Source organism: Urocampus carinirostris, chromosome 20, assembly GCF_059441175.1.
Source record: "Urocampus carinirostris isolate Australia breed hairy pipefish chromosome 20, RoL_Ucar_1.0, whole genome shotgun sequence".
NCBI lineage: Eukaryota > Metazoa > Chordata > Actinopteri > Syngnathiformes > Syngnathidae > Urocampus > Urocampus carinirostris.
Genome location: NC_142368.1, coordinates 21,037,457 through 21,061,972, shown reverse-complemented (window position 1 = coordinate 21,061,972; position 24,516 = coordinate 21,037,457). Strand labels below are relative to the sequence as shown.

Below are 24,516 nucleotides of genomic sequence, written 5' to 3'. Positions count from 1 at the left end.
CTGATCTTACTCAGGGAGAGAAGATTGTGACGATTAGCTCTGTCCTCCCCTGTGTATTGTCTCTTAACCACCACTTGGAAAGACTCAAGCCGCAAGTGCGCTTCCTGGGAAGCATGATCCATAGCCTGCAATTCTCTTTGAAGAAACGGTTCCGGGGAATCTTCGTTAATGTGAAGATGTTGTCAGCTGCATCAGGGGAAGAGCTGCCATTTGCAGACCCAGTCTACATCAGGTCAGCTGTCCTGGACCCGGCTTTCTCCATGATGTGGCTTCAGCATGATGTGCTTGTCACCGATGATGTCAAGAATAACATTGTTGACATGGTAAAAGGTCAGTGGATTTTGTGTGTGAGTGAGAGAGAGAGGAGAAATGTAACAAAGTTTAATAATAATAAGCTATTTGTTTTAGCTGTTATTTGTTTCCTCATAAAAAGGGATTGACTTATGGATATACTGTTTGAGTGAGTGACAGAAAGCGTGTGAGAGAGAAATCTGCAAAGAAAAGAGCAAGAGAAATGTGACAGTTTAATCCTCTGTAAGTTAGTATTTGTTTTAGCTGTTATTGTTACTTTGTAAAAGTAAAAAAAAAGTAAAAGTTTGGGTTTCGATCTACAGATCACTTTTTCTGTCAATAAATACCAAATACTGACGATATCACTGTTTGTTTGAGTCTATGATGTATTTTACTGAACATGAGTATTTAGGATACAAATATTTTATTACAGGTTAGGCACATTAGCCAAGGATGATTACTTGATTTCTTATATATTGCCTTTCACTTTATTAAGATCAGATTCTGAAGCTAAAATTACAACAGTACGCCAAAGGTGACTTGACTTGGACTTGACTTGACCTATTACAGGACTTGACTTGACTTGACTTGACACAGCCTGTGACTTGACTTGACTTGACTTGCCCAAGAAAAAAATACTTGGGACTTACTTGAGACTTGCACATGTGTGACTTGGTCCCATGTCTGCCTCTGCAACATCGCGTGGACATTGGGGACAGTGCCTCTGGACTGGCAGACTGGGATGGTGGTTCCGGTCTTTAAGAAGGGGGACCGGAGAGTGTGTTCCAACTACAGGGGAATCACACTTCTCAGCCTCCTTGTTAAGGTCTATTCAGGGGTACTGGAGAGGAGGGTCCGCCAGGAAGTCGAATCTCGGATTCAGGAGAAACAGTGTGGTTTTCGTCCTGGCCGTGGAACACTGGACCAGCTCTATACACTCTTCAGGGTCTTTGAGGGTGCATAGGAGTTTGCCTATCCGGTCTACATGTGTTTTGTGGACTTGGAGAAGGCATTCGACCGTGTTCCTAGGGAGGCCCTGTGGGGGGTGCTTCGGGAGTATGGGGTAACGCACAGTCTTATCCGGGCTGTGCGGTCCCTGTATGTCCTGTGCCAGAGTCTGGTCCGCATTGCCGGCAGTAAGTCGGATTCGTTCCCGGTGAGGGTTGGGCTCCGCCAGGGCTGCCCTTTCTCACAGATTCTGTTCATAACTTTTATGGACAGAATTTCTAGGCGCAGCCTTGGCGGGGACGGAGTCCGGTTTGGGGGCCTCAGCATTGCGTCACTGCTTTTTGCAGATAACGTGGTGCTGCTGGCTTTCTCAGGCCGTGATCTTCAGCTCTCACTGGAGCGATTCGCAGCCGAGTGTGAAGCGGCCGGGATGAGGAACAGCACCTCCAAGTCCGAGGCCATGGTACTCAGTCGGAAAAGGGTGGTATTCTCCCTTCGGGTCGGGGAGGAGGTCTTGCCCCAAGTGGAGGAGTTCAAGTATCTTGGGGTCTTGTTCACGAGTGAGGGTAGGATGGAACGGAAGATCGACAGACGGGTCGGTGCAGCGTCTGCCGTCATTCGGACCCTGTACCGGTCCGTCGTGGTGAAGAGGGAGCTGAGCCGAAAGGCAAAGCTCTCGATCTACCGGTCGATCTACGTTCCTACCCTCACCTATGGTCATGAACTTTGGGTCATGACCGAAAGAACATTGCGATCCCGGATACAAGTGGCCGAAATGAGTTTCCTCTGCGGGGTGGCTGGGTTCTCCCTTAAAGATAAGGTGAGAAGCTCAGTCATCCGCAGGGACTCGGTGTAGAGCCACTGCTCCTCCGCGTTGAGAGGAGCCAGTTGAGGTGGCTCGGGCATCTAATAAGGATGCCTCCTGGACGCCTCCCTCGGGAGGTGTTCCGGGCATGACCCACCGGCAGGAGGCCCCGGGGGCGACCCAGGACACGTTGGAGAGACTATGACTCTCGGCTGGCTTGGGAACGCCTCGGGGTCCCGTCGGATGAGCTGGAGGAGGTGGCTGGGGATAGGGACGTCTGGGCTTCCCTTTTAACGCTGCTGCCCCTGCAACCCGACCTCGGATAAGCGGAAGACAATGGATGGATGGATGGATGGATGGATTCTCCGTAATTCTTTGTTTATTTAGTAAATGAGACTTTGTTTTAATTGTGTAAAATAACTAACGATGCCTACGTGAAGTTAAAAGGACAGTGTGTTTTATTCAGCGCTTCTTAGTGGTTAAAAAAACATCCACTTGAATAATTAACAAAAGTAGATCGATTATCATATAAATTTTATTGTTTTCTAGATAATTGTAGGTTGAGACATTTGTATTTCTTTTACGTTACATTTTCAGACCTTTTTTCTTCTACTTCATACTTTTCTTCTTTTTTCTCGCTTGTATCTTTGTTTTTCTCTCTTCTTTCCAAGATTTTTCCTCTTTCCTTTTCCCCCCTTTTCTTTTTCATTTGATTAAATTCACTGTCACATCCAGAACAAAGGGTAGACCCAATCGCGTAATGTTTTTCACAAATCTATTGAGATAGAGGAAGGGCAGCGCCCGCGATCCGGTGCTCCCTAGACGCAGGTCGCTCTCACACTCGGATTGTGATCCGAATACGGAAGTGGATCTTCCGTAGCGAGCAATGGCGGTGTCAGGGACAGAAAAACTCGTCAATAGCCGGGACTGGGAGAGCAAGGCGTGGTCGGGGTTGGAAACGAGTTGTAGGCCAGGAAGGGGGGGGTTAACATAGTTGGGAACAAAAATGCGTTGTAAGCCAGGACGGGAGAGCAGACGTGGATCAAAAGAGGTCATACCCGGAGACAAACGAGAGCAAAAACGGGAAAGGTGAGAGTTGAAAAAGGCTTGCCTTGTATACACAGAGGTTCGCAGATGGACTGACAACAGGGGACTGACAGGACTGGGTTTAATTATTGACATGGAGCCAATCAGAACCCGCAGCAGTTGGCGCCAGATAATTCCAATCGGTAATCATGACATTCACCTTTTTCCTATTTATTTTGTTTTTTTGTATTGTTTCTTTTTGTCTTTTCCTTTTTCCCAAAATATTGGTCTTTTTTCTGACTTTTTCTTTTTTTAGCTTTTTGTTTACCTTTGTTTTCTTTTTTTCACTCTTTCCTTTCTTTCAATTTTGTTCTTTTTTTTTTTTTTTAGCTTTTTTGCTTCTTTTTCCCTCAGTGGACTTTTTTGTTTATCTGCTGAAGACTGAAAAAACCCAAGCTAAATGCTTGGGTTCGGTCGCTTTGATTCTCCATAGTTTGTCTCATTACTTGCGCTTTGTAGCATTTGTTTTTGGTTACAATGCAGTGACATTTAGTGGTCAAATATTACACATTGTCCCTTTAATGATATATTTAACTTTCCGTTTGAATTCTCTTCTCGAAAATGAAATATTTTAAAGGCGTACGGAAAAGGACATAAGCCCGTCTTGGACGAAATAAAATTTGTACACAGAAAATGAAAACGTACTTATTTGCAATATCACTTGGAGGATAATTAGCCTATGTGGAATCAAATTTATTTAAAAAAATAAAAGTCTTCCTTCAATACTTGCGATCCAATTTTTAGCTTTATTTGTGGCGTGTAAACACACTTCACAAGTACCTCTGTAAGTAAATAGCGCTAAAGGCTAGATAATTCATTTTTTCCATCTTTATGTTGTAAAGGGGGTCTTGAAAGATAAGTTAAAGCGAAATCAACCAATGGTGAGGTTTTCTGTTTTTAAAAGCAGAATTGTACTTTTACTGTTTAAATTGACGTGCAGGAAATGACGCAATTTTGTCATTCCATTAAACATTTTTAACAACGCCTGACTCGTAAAAAGAAAACGTATAATTGATATATGTACTGAAATCCGATTTTCTTACGTTTTGCTGAAGTGTTCAAACAAATATATTTTATAACTAAAAGTGTTGAATATAAATTTAAAAAAAGAGAAATCGGACATCTATTGTTCAAATTAACGTACAGCAGGTAGCACCGTTTAGTCATTTAATAAAACATTTAATAATGTTTGACTCGTAAAAAGAAAATATTTTCTTTTTATATGTATTGACACCCAATTTTTGATACATTTTACTAGAGCGTTCAGTTGAAAAAAAAAACGTGAAATCACACTTGTATTAATGTACATCAGGTGGCGCCATTTCGTCATTTGATAAAACATTGAACAACCCTTGACGAGTAAAAAGAAAATATATATTTTTAATATATGTACCAAAACCCGATTATTTGTTACTCTTTGCTTTATATTTTGAACCAAATATTCTTTAGAACCAACAGCGTTAAATTTAATGTAAAAACAAACAAACCGTGAAATCTTATTATGACGTCACATGTGCTCGTAGAGGGCATCAACTCGAGTGGACGTCGTCTTTCTGCCCACGCACGGAGCAAGATGGAAAGTTCTGGGGAAGCACTAAGATGTGCATTTCTATACAAATTTTGAATTTTAACCGAGCGGAACCAATTGATTTGTTGGCCTGCAACAAGTCCAGCACTCTTCTTTTTGGTTATCCAAATGTGAGGTGAGAATTTATGTCTCCTAGCTGTCTGCTTTTGCTGCTAACGTTTTCATTTTTTGCTGTGAAATAGAATGAGGTGATCGGGTCCTTTGCATTGCTCTATTATTGGGATTATTTTAATTGATGGTGGGGAGTTCTCAGGAGGTTTTATTAATTCAATCAATAGGTCGAATTAACTACGGGTCACAAAAATTAAATAATTGATGATGACTTAATTGAAATGTGCAGACGTGGTTTATTTGTCAGCCTTTTATTGGCAATAATTAGTTCGGATCACTTAACTGCTCTAATCAGTAAAGAGATCAATGCGATAATAAATATTTCTTAGTCAGAAAAAAATTGTTTCCAGTATTTCTTGTTTACCTCACCCTCTTGCTAAAATGTGCTAGTTGTTGTGGTCAAATATTGTTTATTTATGCAACAACTCTTGCTTTATTATCTCAGTTTGAGTGATCAAGTGCTAACCATTTTGGAGATTATTGACAAATTTGGCCAGACCTGTATTTTTTTTAATTTTTTTTCCCCAAGAAATTCAGCAATTACGTAGATTACAGGTGGGCAATCCTGTTTTTTTTTAATCAATCCGGTTCAAAAATGCAGGGTAGTATCAATCAATACCAACACTGACACTTTTTGCTTGGAAATATCATGATAATTGAACCCCTCGACCTTTGGGTTTGTTAATAATTACGATAAAATCAGCCTAAAATTGTCCATTTTGTATTAAGTAACTAAACTGCAAACTTTAACTCTTAATAAATATACTTATAACTGTTTTAGAACAGAAGTCCTGAGAGTCACACCAAATAATTCAGAAATGTAAGGAAAATATGAAGCGGACAAAGTCAATGTAACAACTATAATACCTTTTAATTTCAGAATAATTTGAAAATTAAGTCAAACTGCAAAATACATAAAATACAATGTAAACACCTTTTAACTGTATAAAAATTAGAATACTTCTACGATAACTGTTCTGAAACAAAATTCCAGATAGTCATAAAAAAAGCAGCAATGTAACAAATCAAGCACAGTACTTGGTTGATTTTGGGGTTGACATGAATGAAATAATCTTACTTAATGTAAATTTTTAAACAGAGTACTTTGCAACATCTGGGTATGTACATGCTGGAATGTGGAATGCTCGAGAAATCCAATACACACTGTACATACATACAATACTGTACTAAAATGAGTTATTCATGGGGGTTTCTTTCCAAAAAGGACTTGCGTTAGTCAAAATACGTATGAACCGTATTCATTAAATACTCTACTATACACTGAAACCAAAGAACAAAGTCTATTTCCTGGCTCATTTGTTTGGATATTAAAAATACTGTTTTTTCAAATAACTTATTTACTGTCAATAGATAATATTAAAAATAATCTTGCTCTTATATTGTAGCAAAATTCGGTGGTCAATAAATTATTATAACAAATAATGTATCAAGTAAATTGTAGAGGCGAGTTAAATATTTTTTTTAAACTTATCTCACCTCTTTGGAGCACCACATATTTTTTAGGTAATCGGGGAAACGGATGAAAAACCTATTGGTTTATCTGAAGGATTGGCTACAAGACAATTTGAAGTGAATTCTTTTCATTGCTTTTGATCGTTCAACATACTTTAATCAAGACCCACACTCTCTGCTTCAAGGAATTTTCTTTACTAATCACCTACAGAAGAATCTTGAACAGAACACAAAACAAGGACAAGAGAATAAAACCAAGAAAAACAGAAGTTGGGGTCTTGCCCAGCACCATTTGAATAGAAAACCGACGTGGTTGTCCTTATTTTGTACTGTAGATAGAACTTAAGGCAACTACGCGTTATTGTAATTTGTTATAATTCCCCTAAGGCACACCAATTGATACCTGGTGTCATTAGATGAACTTTGGTTTCATTTCGATGATGGTGGAAGCCCGTTTTTATTTTCTAGACGCGAGAGCTGCAGTCCTTGAGTCCCGGTCGAGTACAGAATCACTAGAATCTAGGCTTTGCTGTGGTCCTTGGCTGGCCCGTCCTTTCTTTGTCCCAAGGGTGCTTTTAGGTCGCTGGCTGAGTCGCACCGACATGGCTGCTGGCTCAATCAGGACTTGGACGTAGTTATGTGAGACTTTCTTGTAAGTAAGCCTTTCTTGCTCCTGGCTTGTCTCTTGCCACTTCAGAACTCTTTGGTTTCTTGTTAACTGTGACCTTGTTGCCTGCTCGCTGGCTTCAAAAAACCTGAATTGCGGGGTGTCGGGCATTCCGCTCCCATCTGGCTCCTGCCGGCCTTCTAAGGGATCAGCAATGTCCTTTGTCCCTACAAGCAGTATACAGGATAAGACCAGACCTAACCCACAAAATCCTCACAATACAATTATATCTCTCTATCTACCCTAGTCATATCCCTCAAGACGGGTGACTGACAGCAATGCAAACACATAAACTAAAACAAAGAAAAGGTAAACAAAAAAAAAAAGTAGCAAAAACACACAAAAAAATTGACCATGGCCAACCCAAATGGCCAAACACTCAAACAAGTTTAGCACTTCCACCCAAGTTGGTCATGCATTCGTCCCTCCAGATGAAACGGAACACAAAAAAGCGGCCATGTTACCCGTGTCAGGGTGAAATTAAATGAAATGATCTGCATTTATATAGCGCTTTTCAAGTCAATGACTTCCCAAAGCGCTTTACATTGTGTTTCACATTTCCCAATAGCAGCCATGTAAGGCGCTAACCTGCTTACTGGGGGTATTGGGGGTTCAGTGTCTTACCCAAGGACACTTTGGCATGTAACACGGACAAGCCGGGATTCGAACTGGGATCCCTTAATCCTTAAACGATCGCTCTACCTCCTGAGCTACTGCCGCCCCCCAGGGTGACACAACACACGCTTCTGTTCAACAGCAGGGCCCGACAGCTTTTACTGTTTTACCCCTTCCGCATCATAGGGGTGCCCTGCGCATCCCTTAGAACATGTCCAAACATCCCACTATCCTTATACATGCAATCACATTAAATAGGCGATTTCAAGCATAGTATCCAATGCAAATATTCTGAAAATGTTTGATCATTTTTTTGAAACAGAATGCTGTCCCAATGTTGAATGTCTTATATACTGTAGTATACCAAAGCTTGGAAATTATTTCTGGACACGACTTTTTTTTTTACCTCAAATGATATTTTGTCGTCATCATTTGGGCATAATGGAAAACTGTATCGGGAAGTGTAACTTTGTTGGCAATAGAAAGCGTCTTCCTCTGCCTTGGTGCTTTTATCGGTCCAGATCGTTTTGTTGACATGATAGCTTTTAGAGAAACTTGAAATTGAAAAAGAATTGCGTGTACATAATGTTGGTTCATTAAGCTGTTGTATGTGTGTGTAAAACTTAGACTGCAACATTATTGACGCACGGGCACACAAAGGCAGAAAAGGGGCGGGTCAACTTCCAAGACTATCTGAATGCAGAACACAATGCACAATGAAAATTTGTTAAGGAGCAAAACCGTGAAAAGTTCACTGCGATGCATCTAGCGATTGCTGTATTTCCTTTCCAATCAGATTATTGCCTGCATTTATCTCTTATCACCCACGACCACAGCAAGGTTTGTGATGTTTGCGTTTGAGAAGTCAGTTTGTGTGTCTGTCTACCCATGAAAAGGGAGAAGGAGTTTAGATATCACCATCTTTCACAGGCAGTCGGGTAGTTTACCATAAATGTGAGAAATATCCCAAAAAAGACGACAAGGCACTTTTGATTTTGTTGACTCAGCATTTGTCCCTGAAAGACATTCCACTCTCCAAAGTCATAACAACATATACAGGGAGTGCAGAATTATTAGGCAAATGAGTATTTTGACCACATCATCCTCTTTATGCATGTTGTCTTACTCCAAGCTGTATAGGCTCGAAAGCCTACTACCAATTAAGCATATCAGGTGATGTGCATCTCTGTAATGAGAAGGGGTGTGGTCTAATGACATCAACACCCTATATCAGGTGTGCATAATTATTAGGCAACTTCCTTTCCTTTGGCAAAATGGGTCAGAAGAGGGACTTGACAGGCTCTGAAAAGTCAAAAATAGTGAGATATCTTGCAGAGGGATGCAGCACTCTTAAAATTGCCAAGCTTCTGAAGCGTGATCATCGAACAATCAAGCGTTACATTCAAAATAGTCAACAGGGTCGCAAGAAGCGTGTAGAAAAACCAAGGCGCAAAATAACTGCCCGTGAACTGAGAAAAGTCAAGCGTACAGCTGCCAAGATGCCACTTGCCACCAGTTTTGCCATATTTCAGAGCTGCAACATCACTGGAGTGCCCAAAAGCACAAAGTGTGCAATACTCAGAGACATGGCCAATGTAAGAAAGGCTGAAATCGACCACCACTGAACAAGACACACAAGCTGAAACGTCAAGACTGGGCCAAGAAAAATCTCAAGACGGATTTTTCTAAGGTTTTATGGACTGATGAAATGAGAGTGAGTCTTGATGGGCCAGATGGATGGGCCCGTGGCTGGATCGGTAAAGGGCAGAGAGCTCCAGTCCGCCTCAGACGCCAGCAAGGTGGAGGTGGGGTACTGGTATGGGCTGGTATCATCAAAGATGAGCTTGTGGGGCCTTTTCGGGTTGAGGATGGACTCAAGCTCAACTCCCAGTCCTACTGCCAGTTTCTGGAAGACACCTTCTTCAAGCAGTGGTACAGGAAGAAGTCCGCATCCTTCAAGAAAAACATGATTTTCATGCAGGACAACGCTCCATCACACGCATCCAAGTACTCCACAGCGTGGCTGGCAAGAAAGGGTCTAAAAGAAGAAAAACTAATGACATGGCCTCCTTGTTCACCTGATCTGAACCCCATAGAGAACCTGTGGTCCCTCATCAAATGTGAGATTTACAAGGAGGGAAAACAGTACACCTCTCTGAACAGTGTCTGGGAGGCTGTGGTTGCTGCTGCACGCAATGTTGATCGTGAACAGATCAAAGCACTGACAGAATCCATGAATGGCAGGCTTTTGAGTGTCCTTGCAAAGAAAGGTGGCTATATTGGTCACTGATTTGTTTTTGTTTTGTTTTTGAATGTCAGAAATGTATATTTGTGAATGTTGAGCTGTTATATTGGTTTTCCTGATGAAAATAAATAATTGAAATGGGTATACATTCGTTTTTTGTTAAGTTGCCTAATAATTATGCACAGTAATAGTCACCTGCACGCACAGATATCCTCCTAAAATAGCTAAAACTAAAAAAGCCCCACTCCAACTTCCAAAATATTCAGCTTTGATATTAATGAGACTTTTGGGTTCATTAAGAACATGGTTGTTGTTCAATAATAAAATTAATCCTCAAAAATACAACTTGCCTAATAATTCTGCACTCCCTGTAATATCAACACCATATTTTAAAGGCAGGTAGGTTTCCTTAGATGTGAAAACTGCCAAAAAAGCTGACTTGGCATTTTTTGTTTCGCTGACACAGTAACTTTCCCAGAAAGACATACTCTCAGAATAGAACAACATTCAATTTCAACACAATGTCTTGCAAACGGTTAAAAGGGTTGACCTATATGTGTACGAATGCCCTAGGAATGTCAATACAGCACTTTTGGTTTTGCTTACTCAGCATTCATTCCTTAAAGACATTCCACTCTCCCAGGACAGAACAACATTGAAAATCAACACCCTATTTTACAGGCAGTCAGATAGGTTACACTAGATGTTAAAACTGCAAAATAAACTTGGTTGGGTTTTTTGGTTTTGCTGACTTGGCAGCTTTCATATTCTACTCCCTCAGGCTAGATCACGTTTAGTCAGGATCACAATATTTTACAAGCAATCAGGTAGGTCCCCTGTAGAGTTGAAAAACTGCCAAAATAGGAAATGCCACTCAAAAATGCTTTCATGTCTCAACACGGGCAATGCTCTAATGGTGCACATCTTTCTAGTTTGGCTTTATTTTTGTCCTGTCAGTTTTTAACCCTGAACAAGCCGACCTCAACTACCACACACAGCGCGAGGAAGTAATGTTGGTAAATGTGAAGCCACAAGAGGAGCAGCGGGGCGCGTTTGCCACACCGCCTTCAGCACCCGTCCATGTCGTCTGAAAGCAGCTCTCCGCCAGGTTCCCCCCAGGCCTCTTCGCCCGTTGGGGGGCCCGGTATCTCCTTCCTGCTCCAGGTGGGTCTAACCCGGGAGCCCTTGACCCTGGAACCCAATGACCATTCTCTGCCAGCCCTTGTTGAACTCGTCTGCGCCGCTGTCGATCGCAAGGTATGAAAACCGGGAGACAACACGCTCTGTAATCCTTGACCACAGATGTCGCTGTATTGTGTAGTGCAACCAAAAACGAGTGCTAAAAAGCACAAGGAAAAATACTAACTACCTTGACTCAAAATTAACAAAACACACCATTTTACTTATTGTTTCTTTACCCATCCTTTTGGGATTTTTGGGGTACCCCTAACAGCAAAATGGCGTCAATTATGTCAGCTTGCTTTAGGTAAGGATCTCGTCATGTAAAATACAAATTTCTCGACATTAAAGTATTTTAGAAGATAGTTTATGTTTTTTGCTTGTTATGTAAATCAATATTTGTTTTTTCTTTTATGAAAGATTTTCTTTTGCCACTAGGAAGCCCATAAATAATGCATACGGTCCCTTGAAGCCAGGGGTGTCGAGCTCATTTCAACTCATTTCAGCTAATTTCGTGGAGGCCGGACTAGCTGGAGGACTGGAAGACTTTTTAAGGCTCACAATTAAATTATCATTTAGGGATAAAATATTTGCTTATAAAACGATTATTGAGGGTTTTTTTCCCCAGTGTTTTTCCTTCAACAAGATTGAACCTCTTGTAAAGTTTATCATTTGTGCATTTGTAGAAGACAAAACAAAAAAATATTTTCTGCTACAGTTTATTAAGCTCTGGGAAACTCATTAATACTCTAATGTGACAATAAATAGCCTTCAAACACCAATTTAAATGAGTGATTTAATCATTTAAGTATTTCTACCTTTTATTTTTCATGAAAATATTTAATATGGGAACTTTGTTTTTAGATTTCATATCTATCATAGAAAAGGGCTAAAGCCTTTTTAAACCTCTGCACCCAGGTGCTATTTTTTTTTATTTTATATTGCGCTAAACCGTGTGTATGTGACTTTTATTTTAACTAAAATACGACTGATTGGGTTTTCCTAATGTTCTTTGATTGATTAATGATGGTCAACAAATGCAGCTACAATGGGAGCTTTGTTAGTGGCGCCTGACTTTGACGATATCCATTAGACATATTTCAAATTGCGAGTCCATGTGTGATGCATGCAGCTCATTTTTAGCTACTCTCAGCATTGTCTTGTGGGCCATGAGTTTGACACGAGTGATTTAAGCTAATCCACCAGTTCACATGCGTTGAATTCATGGCGCACGGGCGTAATGTGGCCTCCCACACCGTTTTATGTGGATCGCCGGAGCTAAACATGTCTGCGCACCTAAGAATAAATGGGAAAGACAAGTGCTTTGACCAAAAACTACTTTTCCCACAATGCATGCCGACTACTATAACAGTCAAGTGACGACTTACCACAAAAAAACGGTAGTATTTTCGGTATCAATGGGTAGAAATGAGAAATAAATTATCACGAAAATATATTGTAATTTTGTTGTATTTAGCTTGTAACATATATGTGTGTAGCTACATTTTTAAAAGAAACTGTAATAACTTATATAATAAATTCAGAATTGTATTACATGAAGGTGGAGATACAGTATATATAATATACAGTATATGCCTTTCAATGACCTTCAGTTACATTTACTGTCACAAAAAACCTTTTGGGTGAAAATAAGAGTGACACCCGTGTCCTAGTTGATACAGCACCAATTACGCTAGTGCCTCTCAATTATTTTGTGTCATGCCCCCCCTTTGAAGAAGAAATCCTCTCGCGCCTCCCCATGGAGTCTCTCCTCATCCGGTTTAATTATTTTTTTCATGGGGTTACTTGTGGGTCTGCTTTACTTTGTATCTACACTTCAAATTCTATGCTATTACTGTGCTATATTACCTTTCATTTGTTTGTAAACATGGTGACGTACCTGGTGGGCGGGGCTTAGCCCGGAGGCGACCGATGAAAACAAAGCTGTCGTAGCTGCTTGTTGTCGTCCTGTTGTGTTTGTGTGCCAGAATCAGATCAAAAACATTAGTGAACGTAAATCGAAGCTTTACAGGATCCTGGCGAAAACTCCTGATCTAAGAAAAATATAAGAGTTATGCTTTTAAGCTTAAAGATTGGACCGAGGCACCCATCAAAAATGCTCAGGTTTGCAGTGCACTTCATATCAGGTAAGAGAAATTGAATGTTTAAGATTGTTGCTATCGAGTCCATACTACTTTTTATATCTGCAAAGTATCTTATTCCTTAGCATCAGCTAACTGTAAGCCTGTAGCCTAAATTTCAATGCGTGGGTGGAAAGTGAAAACAGGCAGGCATTGCCAACAATTGTTGGGCACACAATCCAAGTAATTTATTAGATACATTTATTTTTCATGTAATACTTTTGCCCAGGAGAAGAATCTCTTGATTAGGGATACACGCTAAAAGTTATCTGAAGCTAAGAAAATAACAACATACCTTGCCGATATGGACTGGATAGCAACAATCATAAACATTAAATTTTTCTCCTCTGATATGAAGTGTGCGCTGCAAACCTTAGTATTTTTGCTGAGTTCCTTGGTCCAATTTTTTTGCTTAAATACTTTTACCACAACTTTTTTTTTTTTTTAAAATGTAGTTTTTTGATCACGAGTGTCCGCTAGGATCCTGTAAAAGTACAATTTATGATCACTAAAGTTTTTTTCTCCAATTCTGGCAAGCAAACATACACGACGACATTTTAACACCGCACAAGCAGAAACGAAAGCTTGGTTTTTCAGTGTTTTGACCAGCTAAATGCTTAAATGCTAGCATTTTTTTTAGAAAGATACAAACACTTTCTGAGTTGAAGAAACACTTCCAAATTGTGAAACATTAAGCCAACGTTATTATCTCACCCCGGGTTTGACCTCTAAAAAAACACGGCGTCCATTTAACTGTGGAAGTCTTTTAATGGGTAAGAGAGTGTTTAATGTGTTTCTTTAATCTGCCATTAACTGGGCCAGACACGCACACACACACACACAAAATGCTTGAGTTTAAGGGAGGACGGACGACATTTGACCCAGACATTTATGGATGGAAGAAGAGCGCAAATGAGCTTGAGGTGCTAATCCACTACTACCCAGAATTTATTCATGGTTTCATAATGTTTTGGGTTTTTTTTTTTGTTGAGGGAAAAAACACAAGTATGTGTAGAAAATAACTGAAGATATGGCTGTTTGATTGGCATAATTGCTGCACGCTTTTGTGGGATTAATAACAATCCTGTCATAGTGGTTTTAGTCTACAATTAATGTAGTGTATTATCCAATATGAGCGTTTAACAGTGTTTAACTCATTCAACGCCAGACGTTTCTCTCAAATGGCCAGCCAAATTTTTCCAATTCGACTAATTTTAAAGGCCTGCAGCTATATCGGCATAGGACATATCAAAAGATAACTTCCACCCTCATCTTTCATTAGACAAATGAGTATGTTTCTAGGTTTTTAGATTGTTTATTAACCAACAGTTGCTACATTTGTTTTTTAAATATTTGTTGCAAGAAAACTGAGAAAATGGGGTATTTGTGAAAGGAAACTTTTCAATTAGAGCTTTCAATTTAACACTTTTTTTTCATTTGCGATACCTGCAATATCTAATCAATGCTTTCATAAACACAAGGGCACTTTGCTTGCAAAATAACATTTTATTGCCTTAACACTGATCTCATGAATCAATGATGCATGAACTTTTGAAATAATTTCGGCGCTCAATGTTTCCGGTGACGTAATCAAATTCCTGCGGGTATGCAAGAAACGGCATCCCTCTCTGCCACCGCGATAACTAAGTGATTTCGTCATCTTTTTTAGAAAGTAAATGTTAAATGGTCTGCATTTATATAGCGCTTTTTCAAGTCAATGAAGACCTCTCGAAGCACTTTATAATGTGCTTCACACTTACCCATTTACACTCACACACCAATAGGGAGTCAGCCATGCAAGGCGCCTACCTGCTTATTGGGTGCAATAGGGATTCAGTGTCTTGCCCAAGGACACTTCGATATACAACACGGAGGAGCTGGGAATCGAACCTGCGACCTCTTCATACCAAGACGAGCGGTCTACCTCCTAAGCTAAAAAATGTGTTCAAGCCTGAACCGTACTTATCTTTTCTCACCATACTGCTTCAGTACCCCTATATTAGTCATTTGGGGTGCCTACACACTTTAATCACTGTATACGGGAAGCAAGACTAGAAAGTGGTGGCTTCCTCGATGTGTGGACAAAGATCTGATCAAAGCCACTCCTACCATTGAATGGTGATTTATCATACTGAAATCCTTTCCAGGGGCTTTATAGTTACTCTTGAGCTGCACCAAACCCTTTATAATATTTTTTTAATTAAAAAAAAAAAAGAAGAAAAACATATTTTTACGTTTTGGCACACAATGCTTCTGAAAACGTATTCATATGTTATGGCACTGAATGAGTTAATAAAGCAGTGTTTTCCAATACAGCGATACCTTGTCCCGTAATACACACTGTCTTATTTAAATGAAGCTGAATCAACTGCATCAAATTTTCAATTGCAGTTCCCAGAATGTGGCTTCCAACGATTGCACGACAAGCTCCTTCTCTTTCGTCACGACCTGAATTCAGACAACATCCTCGAACGCGTAAACGCCGTGGAGGATGTACGGGAGGGTGACCTAGTGGAGGCAGTCCTGTCGGGTCAGCGGGGCCACTGACACTCGTCCAAAAATCCCATCTCTCTGTGACGTTTTGTTAATTTCTTTGTCTGCAGCTCTGGCCTCGCCCGATAAATTCCTGACCGGCTCACACGCGCTTTACGTGCACTCGTACAGGGCACCAGCCTTCTGCGATTACTGTGGTCAAATGCTCTGGGGCCTCGTTCGCCAGGGCCTCAAATGCGACGGTAAGACAATAGCCTCATTCCAAAGAGACTTGAATGTAAGATTGCAAAGGGTGGCTTCAAATGGTTTATACATTTTTAAGTAAAGTCAAGTCATGTATATTTGTATAGCCCTTAATCCCAAAGAGTCTCAAAGGGCTGCACAGACCATAGATCATTGCAAGCCACAGACTATTATGACACCATTTCCTGATCTAAAACCTACATGAGGGCAAGGAAAAACCTCAACATGAGGAAAATGAAGAAACCTTGAGAAGGGACCGCACATGAGGTAATCCCCCTTCCACAATGACCAGGCTGCAATGGATGTTGCAATAAATAGTCACTGATAACAACGTAGTGAACATTGTTCGCAACGAGATTAGACATGGCACTCAAGGTTAAACAAAATAAACGTAAGAAAGACTGAAAACACATTTTCTAGTATTCATATTTTTTAGTGTTAATTTTTCAAACTGTGGCTGTAATTGTCATGTGTATAGTTTTACAGCAGTGGCGTGCAGTGAGGTTTGTGTCTTGAGAGGCACATTCAGAATTACAAATAAACAAGCTTACTATTTATTCATCATTTGATCTAAACTTGTAGATTAAGTCTATGCGCTACTCTTTTTTAATACAAGCATCAATATATTGCTAATTCTCCATTTAAAAAAAAAAAGTTTATGCAACAAAAAGAAAATTAGATGGATTAACTTGCTGTTAGCTTGCTAATACTATCACAGAGTCTATTGTTTGGGGATGAGGTGTGCACTGAATCAAATATTTTGTCTCACTATCGCCCTATGACATGAGGCAAGAGAATTGAGTGCCTCACCCTGAATGTTAATATGTTACATAGTAATTGTATTAATAATATTCATAACGTATAAATTCTGCGAATTTGATAAAGAAAATCCAAAAATTGTAACATTAATTTAAAAAGAAGTTTATCACTGAATATATTTAACCATTCAATTTTTTAATATTATATTTCCATGATGACTGCCTCCTCTGACTGCACATCACTGTTATACAGTCAATTCCATCTTTGGTAACATTGAATAGCTTAAAACAGTAGTTTATAAATGGGGATAGTTAAAATTAAGTTAACCCTAAAGGAGAAATAGCCAGTGTTTTTAAGCTCTTCCACAATAAATTATTATTCCCTAACTTTGAAGCAACGTGTAGGTAAAATTATTATGGGGGAGACGTGTGAAGTCTCTTCCAGGCGAAGCAACAAATCTGGTTCTGCACTAAACTACACAATACAGCAACATCTATTGGTCAAGTAATACACACTGTCTCTTTTTAAAAATACATTTACATAAAAAAGTCATATTTAAATCAGTTAATGATCTAGCAACAGAACAAGAATATTTGATATGGAATAATGATTACCGTATTTAATTAATTTTACTGCAGGTTTTCCTTATTTTTTCAAATTGGACTTTTTACAGTGTAGTACATTTTATGTTTATTTTATTTTTTGTAATCTTATTCTAAATAAAGGAAGTTAAACATAGAAATCTATACAATTTTTGAAATAATGTAAAATCCGGGGTGGGAGATCCAGTTCACATATTTTAAGACAAAATTCAACAAAACCACTAAACCCACTCTACAGACAAAACTTATTCTTCAGTGTACTTTAGTTCACTGTGTGACGTTTGATTTTTTTGATAGAATCCATGAAATAATAATGCGAGAGCCTGTGTCTTATATAAATATACTGTACCACTTAAAATTTGTCTCCCTCCTGCAGTTACTTAAGAGTGTCAAGGCTCATTTTTGTCCTATATAATTTTTTCAAGACAAAGTTCAAGCAAAGTTCTTTTGTAAACCCTTCAGAACTTTCTGTAAATGGGGATACCCACGTATTACCTTCGGTGCGGAAGAGTAGGGTGAGAGAATGGAGCGCTTACATTCTGTGTATAGCTCTGCCAATCCCTACCGCTCACCCAATCAAATTGTTCTGGGTGCTCTACTGGCGTTTTGGCCTGTTTACATTTTTTTATGTGGGCTTTCATCATAATGTCTCAATAGTGAACATGGATTTTATTAATGATCTTCCGTATAAAGGATTCCTTCAAAATATACAGTCAGAACGGGGTTGGTTGATGTGACAATATGACTGTAAACTGTAGTTAGAAATTTAAGCCATATATACTGGACAGTACCATTTAAAATTTCAGTGCTGACTCTGCTTTGTATGCACCACAATGGCTTTGTTCATGCCAAGTTGGAACAAAATGGAGAAAATTTGCACGGCATCAATATGGACTCATGAAAAGAGCCATATATGGCTCGCGAGCCATAGGTTCCCAAGCCTTGGTTTAAATCAGTGTTTTTCAACCCTTTTTGAAGCAAGGTACACTTTTATTTATAAAAAGGTTCCGAGGCACACTGTCCGTCGAAAATGTTTGAAAATAAAGTTATGTCACATATTTCACTGTACTATATGTAATTAGTATATAAAAAGAAGAAAATAATACTTAAAATAATTTATGATATGCTTTATCTATGTTTTTATTTTTTTACAGTGCAATCTTAAACCGCTTTGTTAAACAAATTAAGTTATTAAATGTACTGTGCTACCTCATGAGCAGATAATTAGTATATAAAAAGTATATAAAAACTATTGCCACCTAATGATATGGATGACTATTACAGTTCTTCATCTGAAGATAGCAAAAATACTGAATAATGGCCTGATTTTTTTTGAAAGATAAAATTGGGCAAATTCCAGCGGCACACTAGACAAGGTCTCACGGCACACTAGTGTGCCCCGGCACACTGGTTGAATAACACTGGTTTATGTCATTGTAACTATTGGCCAATCATGTTGCTTTTCTGTGGTATTCACACCATTTAGGGCATATCTGCTATCGTAATCTAGTATATTTATTAAAAGGAAAGTGCTCAGGGAGGGATTTATAACTGGTTAGAATTTCTTATCTGAGGTCCGGTCTGTCTCCTGTTCTTGCAAATTCAAAACCAATTTACGTATTTTGAGTGTGTACTGAACTTAAAACTTGTCAACTATGCAGGATGTGGACAGAACTTCCACAAGCGTTGCGCGATGAAAATCCCAAACAAGTGCAGCAGCATCAAAAGGAGACAAGCCTCCAACCTCTCCCTGAGCGGCGCTGCTTTTTCAGTTCTTCCCCAGCCTTCAATGGACGTTCTTAAAATAACCGGCACACCGCAGGAAGAGGTACCAAACAGGCATTGTGCTTTTTCACATTGTAATGTGTAATTAACCACATGATCAGACACAAGCTGGCCTGGATTGTGCAAGCATCACAGACACACACACGCGCACACACTGGTGCCCCGAGGCAAAGCAGCGGATTTTCCATCCTGGTTCACACACAGCTCATTACATCACTACTCATTTATTTGTGTTCGTGCATGTTTGTGTGCGCGTGACATAAGAAGGTGGATTATCAAAATGGAGCTCACATGAGTCCTTTCAGGTTGAGACCAGCTGGTGGTCAGATTGGTCCAAATGTTTTGTTGTGCTTACGCCGCCCAAAAATATGCACCTATTTATTCTTATCATTGAATTAGTTTTGGAGATGTTTGTTACTACTTTTTATCCAGACTGATATTAGTACCACGGTAACACCCCTTTAACTTTAATCTAAGATAATTAAAAGATGCTTCCCAAATCCTAGTACCGTATTTTCCGCACTATAAGGCGCACCGTGTTATAAGGCGCACCTTCAATGAATAATATGTTTTTAAACTTTTACCATACATAAGGCGCACCCCATTATAAGGCGCTATAAGTGCATGCTGGTTTAAGATCAGGTAATTGTGCAATTTTGTAATTGTAATCCTGTGCAGTCCTTCGAGACATTTTTGTGATTAAGGGCGTCATAAATAAATGTGACTTAACTTGACTTGGCTGCAGTAGAGGATGTAGTTACGTTATGCAACCGTTAGATGGTGCCGCGCTAAAGGGAATGTCAACAAAACAGTCAGATAGGTCAGTCAAACTGTATCAATAGATAACAAACAAGCTTTCCACAACTCCATTCACTCCCAAAATGAATAAACAGCCGTTTTATTATTTTCTCTGAGATAAAGCATTTTCGTGACACATCTTTAACATCTTTGAACAACAGCAGGCATAACATTTTACTTTTCCTCCATTTAGTCAACACGCAAAAAAACGTCTGATACTGTTATGGTAAATGAAACGTTAGTGCAATCGCAATATAGTGACACTCGTAATGTGCAAAAACAACAAGTGCAAAACAATAAAGCAATACCATAATAACTGTAAAATGTAAAACGTAAACACACACCAAGTAGGACCACCTCTGAATTCTTTAATGTTAAGTTCCCGTGCCAGCGCTGTTGCCTTCATTCGAATAGTTATTGTACTGACACATGTACTTGCTGCTCTTTGTTCAACAACCCACTGTTCAAGTGTGTCCTCTAACTGTGGACATCTTGCTTTATTGCCACGGAAACTTTGTTTAGTCTTCCTTATATGCCAACGATTCATTAATGTTGAACTCTCTCGCTGCTGCTCTATTCCCATGTTCTACTGCGTGACTGATCGCCTTGAGTTTAAACTCTGCGTTGTAAGCGTGTCTCTTAATAGGAGCCATTTCAGGGTCTTTATACAAACGCACAAATAAAAGAGAATCGTTGTTTAATATTTTCCACTATGCACAGCGCACTTCTTCTACGCAAAAAATGGAGTCGGTGGCTGCTTACCGTAAGTTGCGAGACCTTGTAATTCAATATTGATCCATATATAAGGCGCACCGGATTATAAGGCGCATAGTCAGCTTTTTTAAAAAAAAATCAGATTTTATGTGCGGAAAATACGGTATTTAATCTACATCTACATCCAAATGTATTATTTTGTCCAAAATGTCTTTTACAAATAATCTCTTATCTAGATTGTGTTTTGAAAGGTACATTACTTTTTAGGGGTGAACCGATCATTCTTTATATTTATTTGTATAGCCGTTTATCATAAGGAGTCTCAAAGGGCTGCACAGACCACAGATTCTTGCAAACCACAGACTATTATTACACAATCCCCTGATCTAAAACTTACATGAGGGCAAGGAAAAACTCAAAAACCTCAACATGAGGAAAATGAAGAAACCTATGTACAAAACCAAATCCGTTGGGTATTGTTCTAAAGCAAGCCCTACTACAAATTGTCCACAACTTTTGGCATATTAGAAAAGACGGCATTACTTGCACAATCAACACTTTTTTCTTTTTCAATAGAAGCTCATCTACTTTGGTTTTTCAGGATGCAGAGCTTAGAAAGGTGGAGCCTATTATGATGAGCGAGTTTACAATGATAGTTCACAAACATAAACTAATACTAATCTTTCACTGACTAGTTTGGTCTGTTATGTGAGGATATTAGGATTGAAATGTGAATATTTACCAGTTTGAATATTTTTTATTTTGGCTTTAAAAAAAAGATCAATCAATCCACTTAACACAGCTTATAGAAATCTGAGACTTCTTATTAGGTGGATGAAATGTAGAACGTTTCAACACATATGATGTAAAAAAAAGTTCCTGAAGATAAATCAGTTGTCAAATACGTCTCAATTAATAGTTGTACCCTTCAGTTCAACTAGATTGCATTAAATCGACAATAATTTTAACGGCCACAGGGGTTGACCACCGTCATGAGTACCAATATCAGTACTCCCCTATCCCATTAGTACATGTCAAGCCAATTTAATAATTGTGATTTCACGAATATACTGTAATCACTCGCTACTCTACGCTTCCTACTTTCTGGCATAAGACACTTTTATTCGGGGGCGGGCCGTTTTGGCCCACTTAAAATGAAATACACATTTGCAGTCATTATCTTAGGTCAACAATTTCTGAGATCAAAGTAGTGTGCATTTTTTGGGTTCAGGCCACTGAAACATGCTATTGTGACCCACCTAGAATAAAGTGGACTATTTTGGCCAAGATCCATTATCCCCTAGTTGACAATTGCTGAGAATGAGAGCCAAGAGAGCAAATTTGTCCTGCATCGCGGCTCTTTGAATCTGTTTTCCCATCCTAAATGAACAGCACGTGTGCGGCCGCAATCCATTATCCCAGGTTAACTGTTTCTGTGAGCATCTTTAAAAAAGTGCACGGCTACCTCGCGGATTTTTTCACATATTGCAGGGATTTCTGGTCCCTATTAAACACTAAATGAGAATTGCAGTAATAATTTGTACACGTTAAATGCACTTTTACTTTTGTTTATAAAATTTATTTTTTTTCAACATTTTTACGCAAGGTTTTCAGGGTATTAAAAATGAAGAATAACAATGGGAGTCCATGTGACCATAAATGTATTATTGCTCTCAGCTGCAATCATTTTGGAAAGACAGCACGGTGACATTTTACTTTAAATATTTTTTTTTTATATCCTCAGCTCCCTAATGTTTTGTTTTCAATGTTTTTATCTTAACAAAAAGTTTTTTACATTCTTGACAAGGTTTAATTGTCAATATGACTTGTATGAACTCTTTTTTTTAAATGTTTTTAAAATTCGCTAAACAGCACAGTGGCAAGGGCTCTAGCACTTCCTGGTATGTATGTGTGTTAAAGGTTGGATCAGGCCTTAAAGAAATCCATACAGGTCCACATATAATCAAGTCTGACATAGCCCGAACCCAACAAATTCATTTGATTTAAGGAATTGAGCCGGAAATAAACCCAAAATTTAATTATTCATTTGTGGGTACTTGAGAGGATGAGTGCTTCTCTCTTGCTGCCTTTTTCTTTAATTATCCACCCATCGTTATTCTTAGTTTCTCTTTTATTTGGACAATTCACGCATGGACTCGGTTCCCTTCTTGCACAACGCAGCCTGCATCCGCGCACTCGCCGACAATGAGTGGTCGAACGCGGGCTGTGTGCGAGGGGGAGGGAATCCATCGCGCGAATCCTCCACAAAGAAAAATGAATAACAATGATGAGTGAATAATTAAAAAAAAGGCTGCAAGAGATTAGCCTGACCTGACCCGAATTTTGGCTCAGGCTTAACAATTTAACTCTAATGTATGTGCACAATTGTTTTTGTGCATGTTTGTACAGCAGCGCCCCCTGCCGGGTGTCGGGATCCCCACGCTGACCGGCCGCACGCCTTGGTCAGACAAACCGGTTCAGGGAGGTGTTAATCTACCGCACACGTTTTCTGTGCACACGTACGCCAGACCCACTGTTTGTCAACATTGCAAGCGTCCGCTTAAGGGTCTTTTCAGACAAGGCCTGCAGTGCAAAGGTCAGCTCGCTCGTACCACCACGCCATCAAAATATTTGGACGTTTCTGAATTGTGCTGCCTTTGGTCCAGATTGTAAGTTCAACTGCCACAAGAGGTGCGTGGACAAAGTCCCTCGTGACTGCATGGGGGAACTCAGCATCAATGGAGGTGAGACCACGAGACCAGCACCCTCGTTTGTCTCGTGTTCATACTTCCCTGTTTTCAACAAGGGAATTCCAGTCCCACATCGGAGGGGGAGAATGGCGACGCAGGACATTGCGATGACGAGCAGAACCGAAGGGTTTCTTCCCAAGACCATGATGATGGCGAGAAGGATGAGGAGACAAGCCCAGCTATCAGGTGATTTTTGGCCTTTCAATGCACTCTTGCAACTGTTGGGTCAGAAATAGGTCGATTTAAAAAGAAGCATAACCCAATGTGTGTCAAGTGGACACTTCTTGGCTTTATTTGACCTATCCTGCCAGCAGTGACGTGCGTTGAGGTTAGTGTCTTGTGAGGCAGAGTCAAATCTACAAATAGATGAACCTACAACTTATTCATCATTTCATATAAACGGTAGCATAGAAAAGTGTTATTGTCTCATCTAAACATAAAATGAAGTTGAAACGCTGCTCTTTCTGAATAAAAGCATCAATGGATAGGTAATCCTTCATTATGAAAAGTCCATGTAACAAGAAACAAAATACTGGATGGCTTGACTTGGTGTTTGCGAATACGATCACTATTTTTATTGTATGGGGCCAATGTGTGCTCGAAATAACAATTCTTTCGCCCTCCACCATGAGCCAAGAGAATCGGGTGCCTAGCTCTGCATCTGCAGGCGCTCAGCACACTCAATAGTTACATACTAATTATTTTGATAATATTCATAATATATGATATAAAATGTAAAATAAATCTGCGATTTTTAGAAAGAAATTCAAAACTTAAAGTTAAATGTGAAAGAACTTCAACACTGAATAAGTATTAACATTTATTATTTTATATTTCCATTCCTGCCCTGATCCCATATCACTGCTTGCTAGTTTTTTCGTCTACAAAAAAACTAATATTGCCTTGTTTTGTTGAAAGACAACCCGAAACACAGTCATCTGGAGGATATAAAACAGAACCAAAAATTGTGTGACTTTATTCAAAAAGAACTTGGGCCAGTTTGGTTTAATCCCTCCTCCCAATTGGTGTTTAGAAAACTGCATATAATCGTTTTTTTGATAGATAATAGGTTATATTGTACTAAAAAAAAACAACAACCAGAAATGTGAATTTCACACGGCCTTCCTCCTAAAATCAGCACCTCTTGATTTGAGACTCTTCAGTTCATATGGCGTCTTTCATATTGTGACCGGACACCTGCTCTTTTGCGTTCTTTCTGCATC

At 39.3% G+C, this 24,516-nt stretch overlaps 1 protein-coding gene across 3 annotated transcripts in view; it reads left to right on the top strand.

The window, feature by feature from the left end:
- Positions 1-4,649: 4,649 nt before the first annotated feature.
- Positions 4,650-24,516, top strand: part of LOC148346553 (serine/threonine-protein kinase D3-like) — a 42,580-nt gene continuing 22,713 nt past the window's right edge. For 2 of the 3 annotated variants that reach the window (XR_015848214.1, XM_088324483.1), the window contains exons 1-8: positions 4,651-4,833; positions 10,787-11,086; positions 15,541-15,679; positions 15,753-15,884; positions 18,908-19,074; positions 22,953-23,139; positions 23,210-23,287; positions 23,350-23,479. Coding sequence is in view for 2 of the 3 variants with exons in the window: in XM_088324483.1 (XP_088180609.1) it covers positions 10,910-11,086; positions 15,541-15,679; positions 15,753-15,884; positions 18,908-19,074; positions 22,953-23,139; positions 23,210-23,287; positions 23,350-23,479 (1,010 nt within the window). In the remaining variant the exon portion in view is untranslated. Of the gene's footprint in view, positions 4,834-10,786; positions 11,087-15,540; positions 15,680-15,752; positions 15,885-18,907; positions 19,075-22,952; positions 23,140-23,209; positions 23,288-23,349; positions 23,480-24,516 lie in introns of all 3 variants that reach the window. The other variant, XM_088324484.1, reaches the window with a different exon arrangement.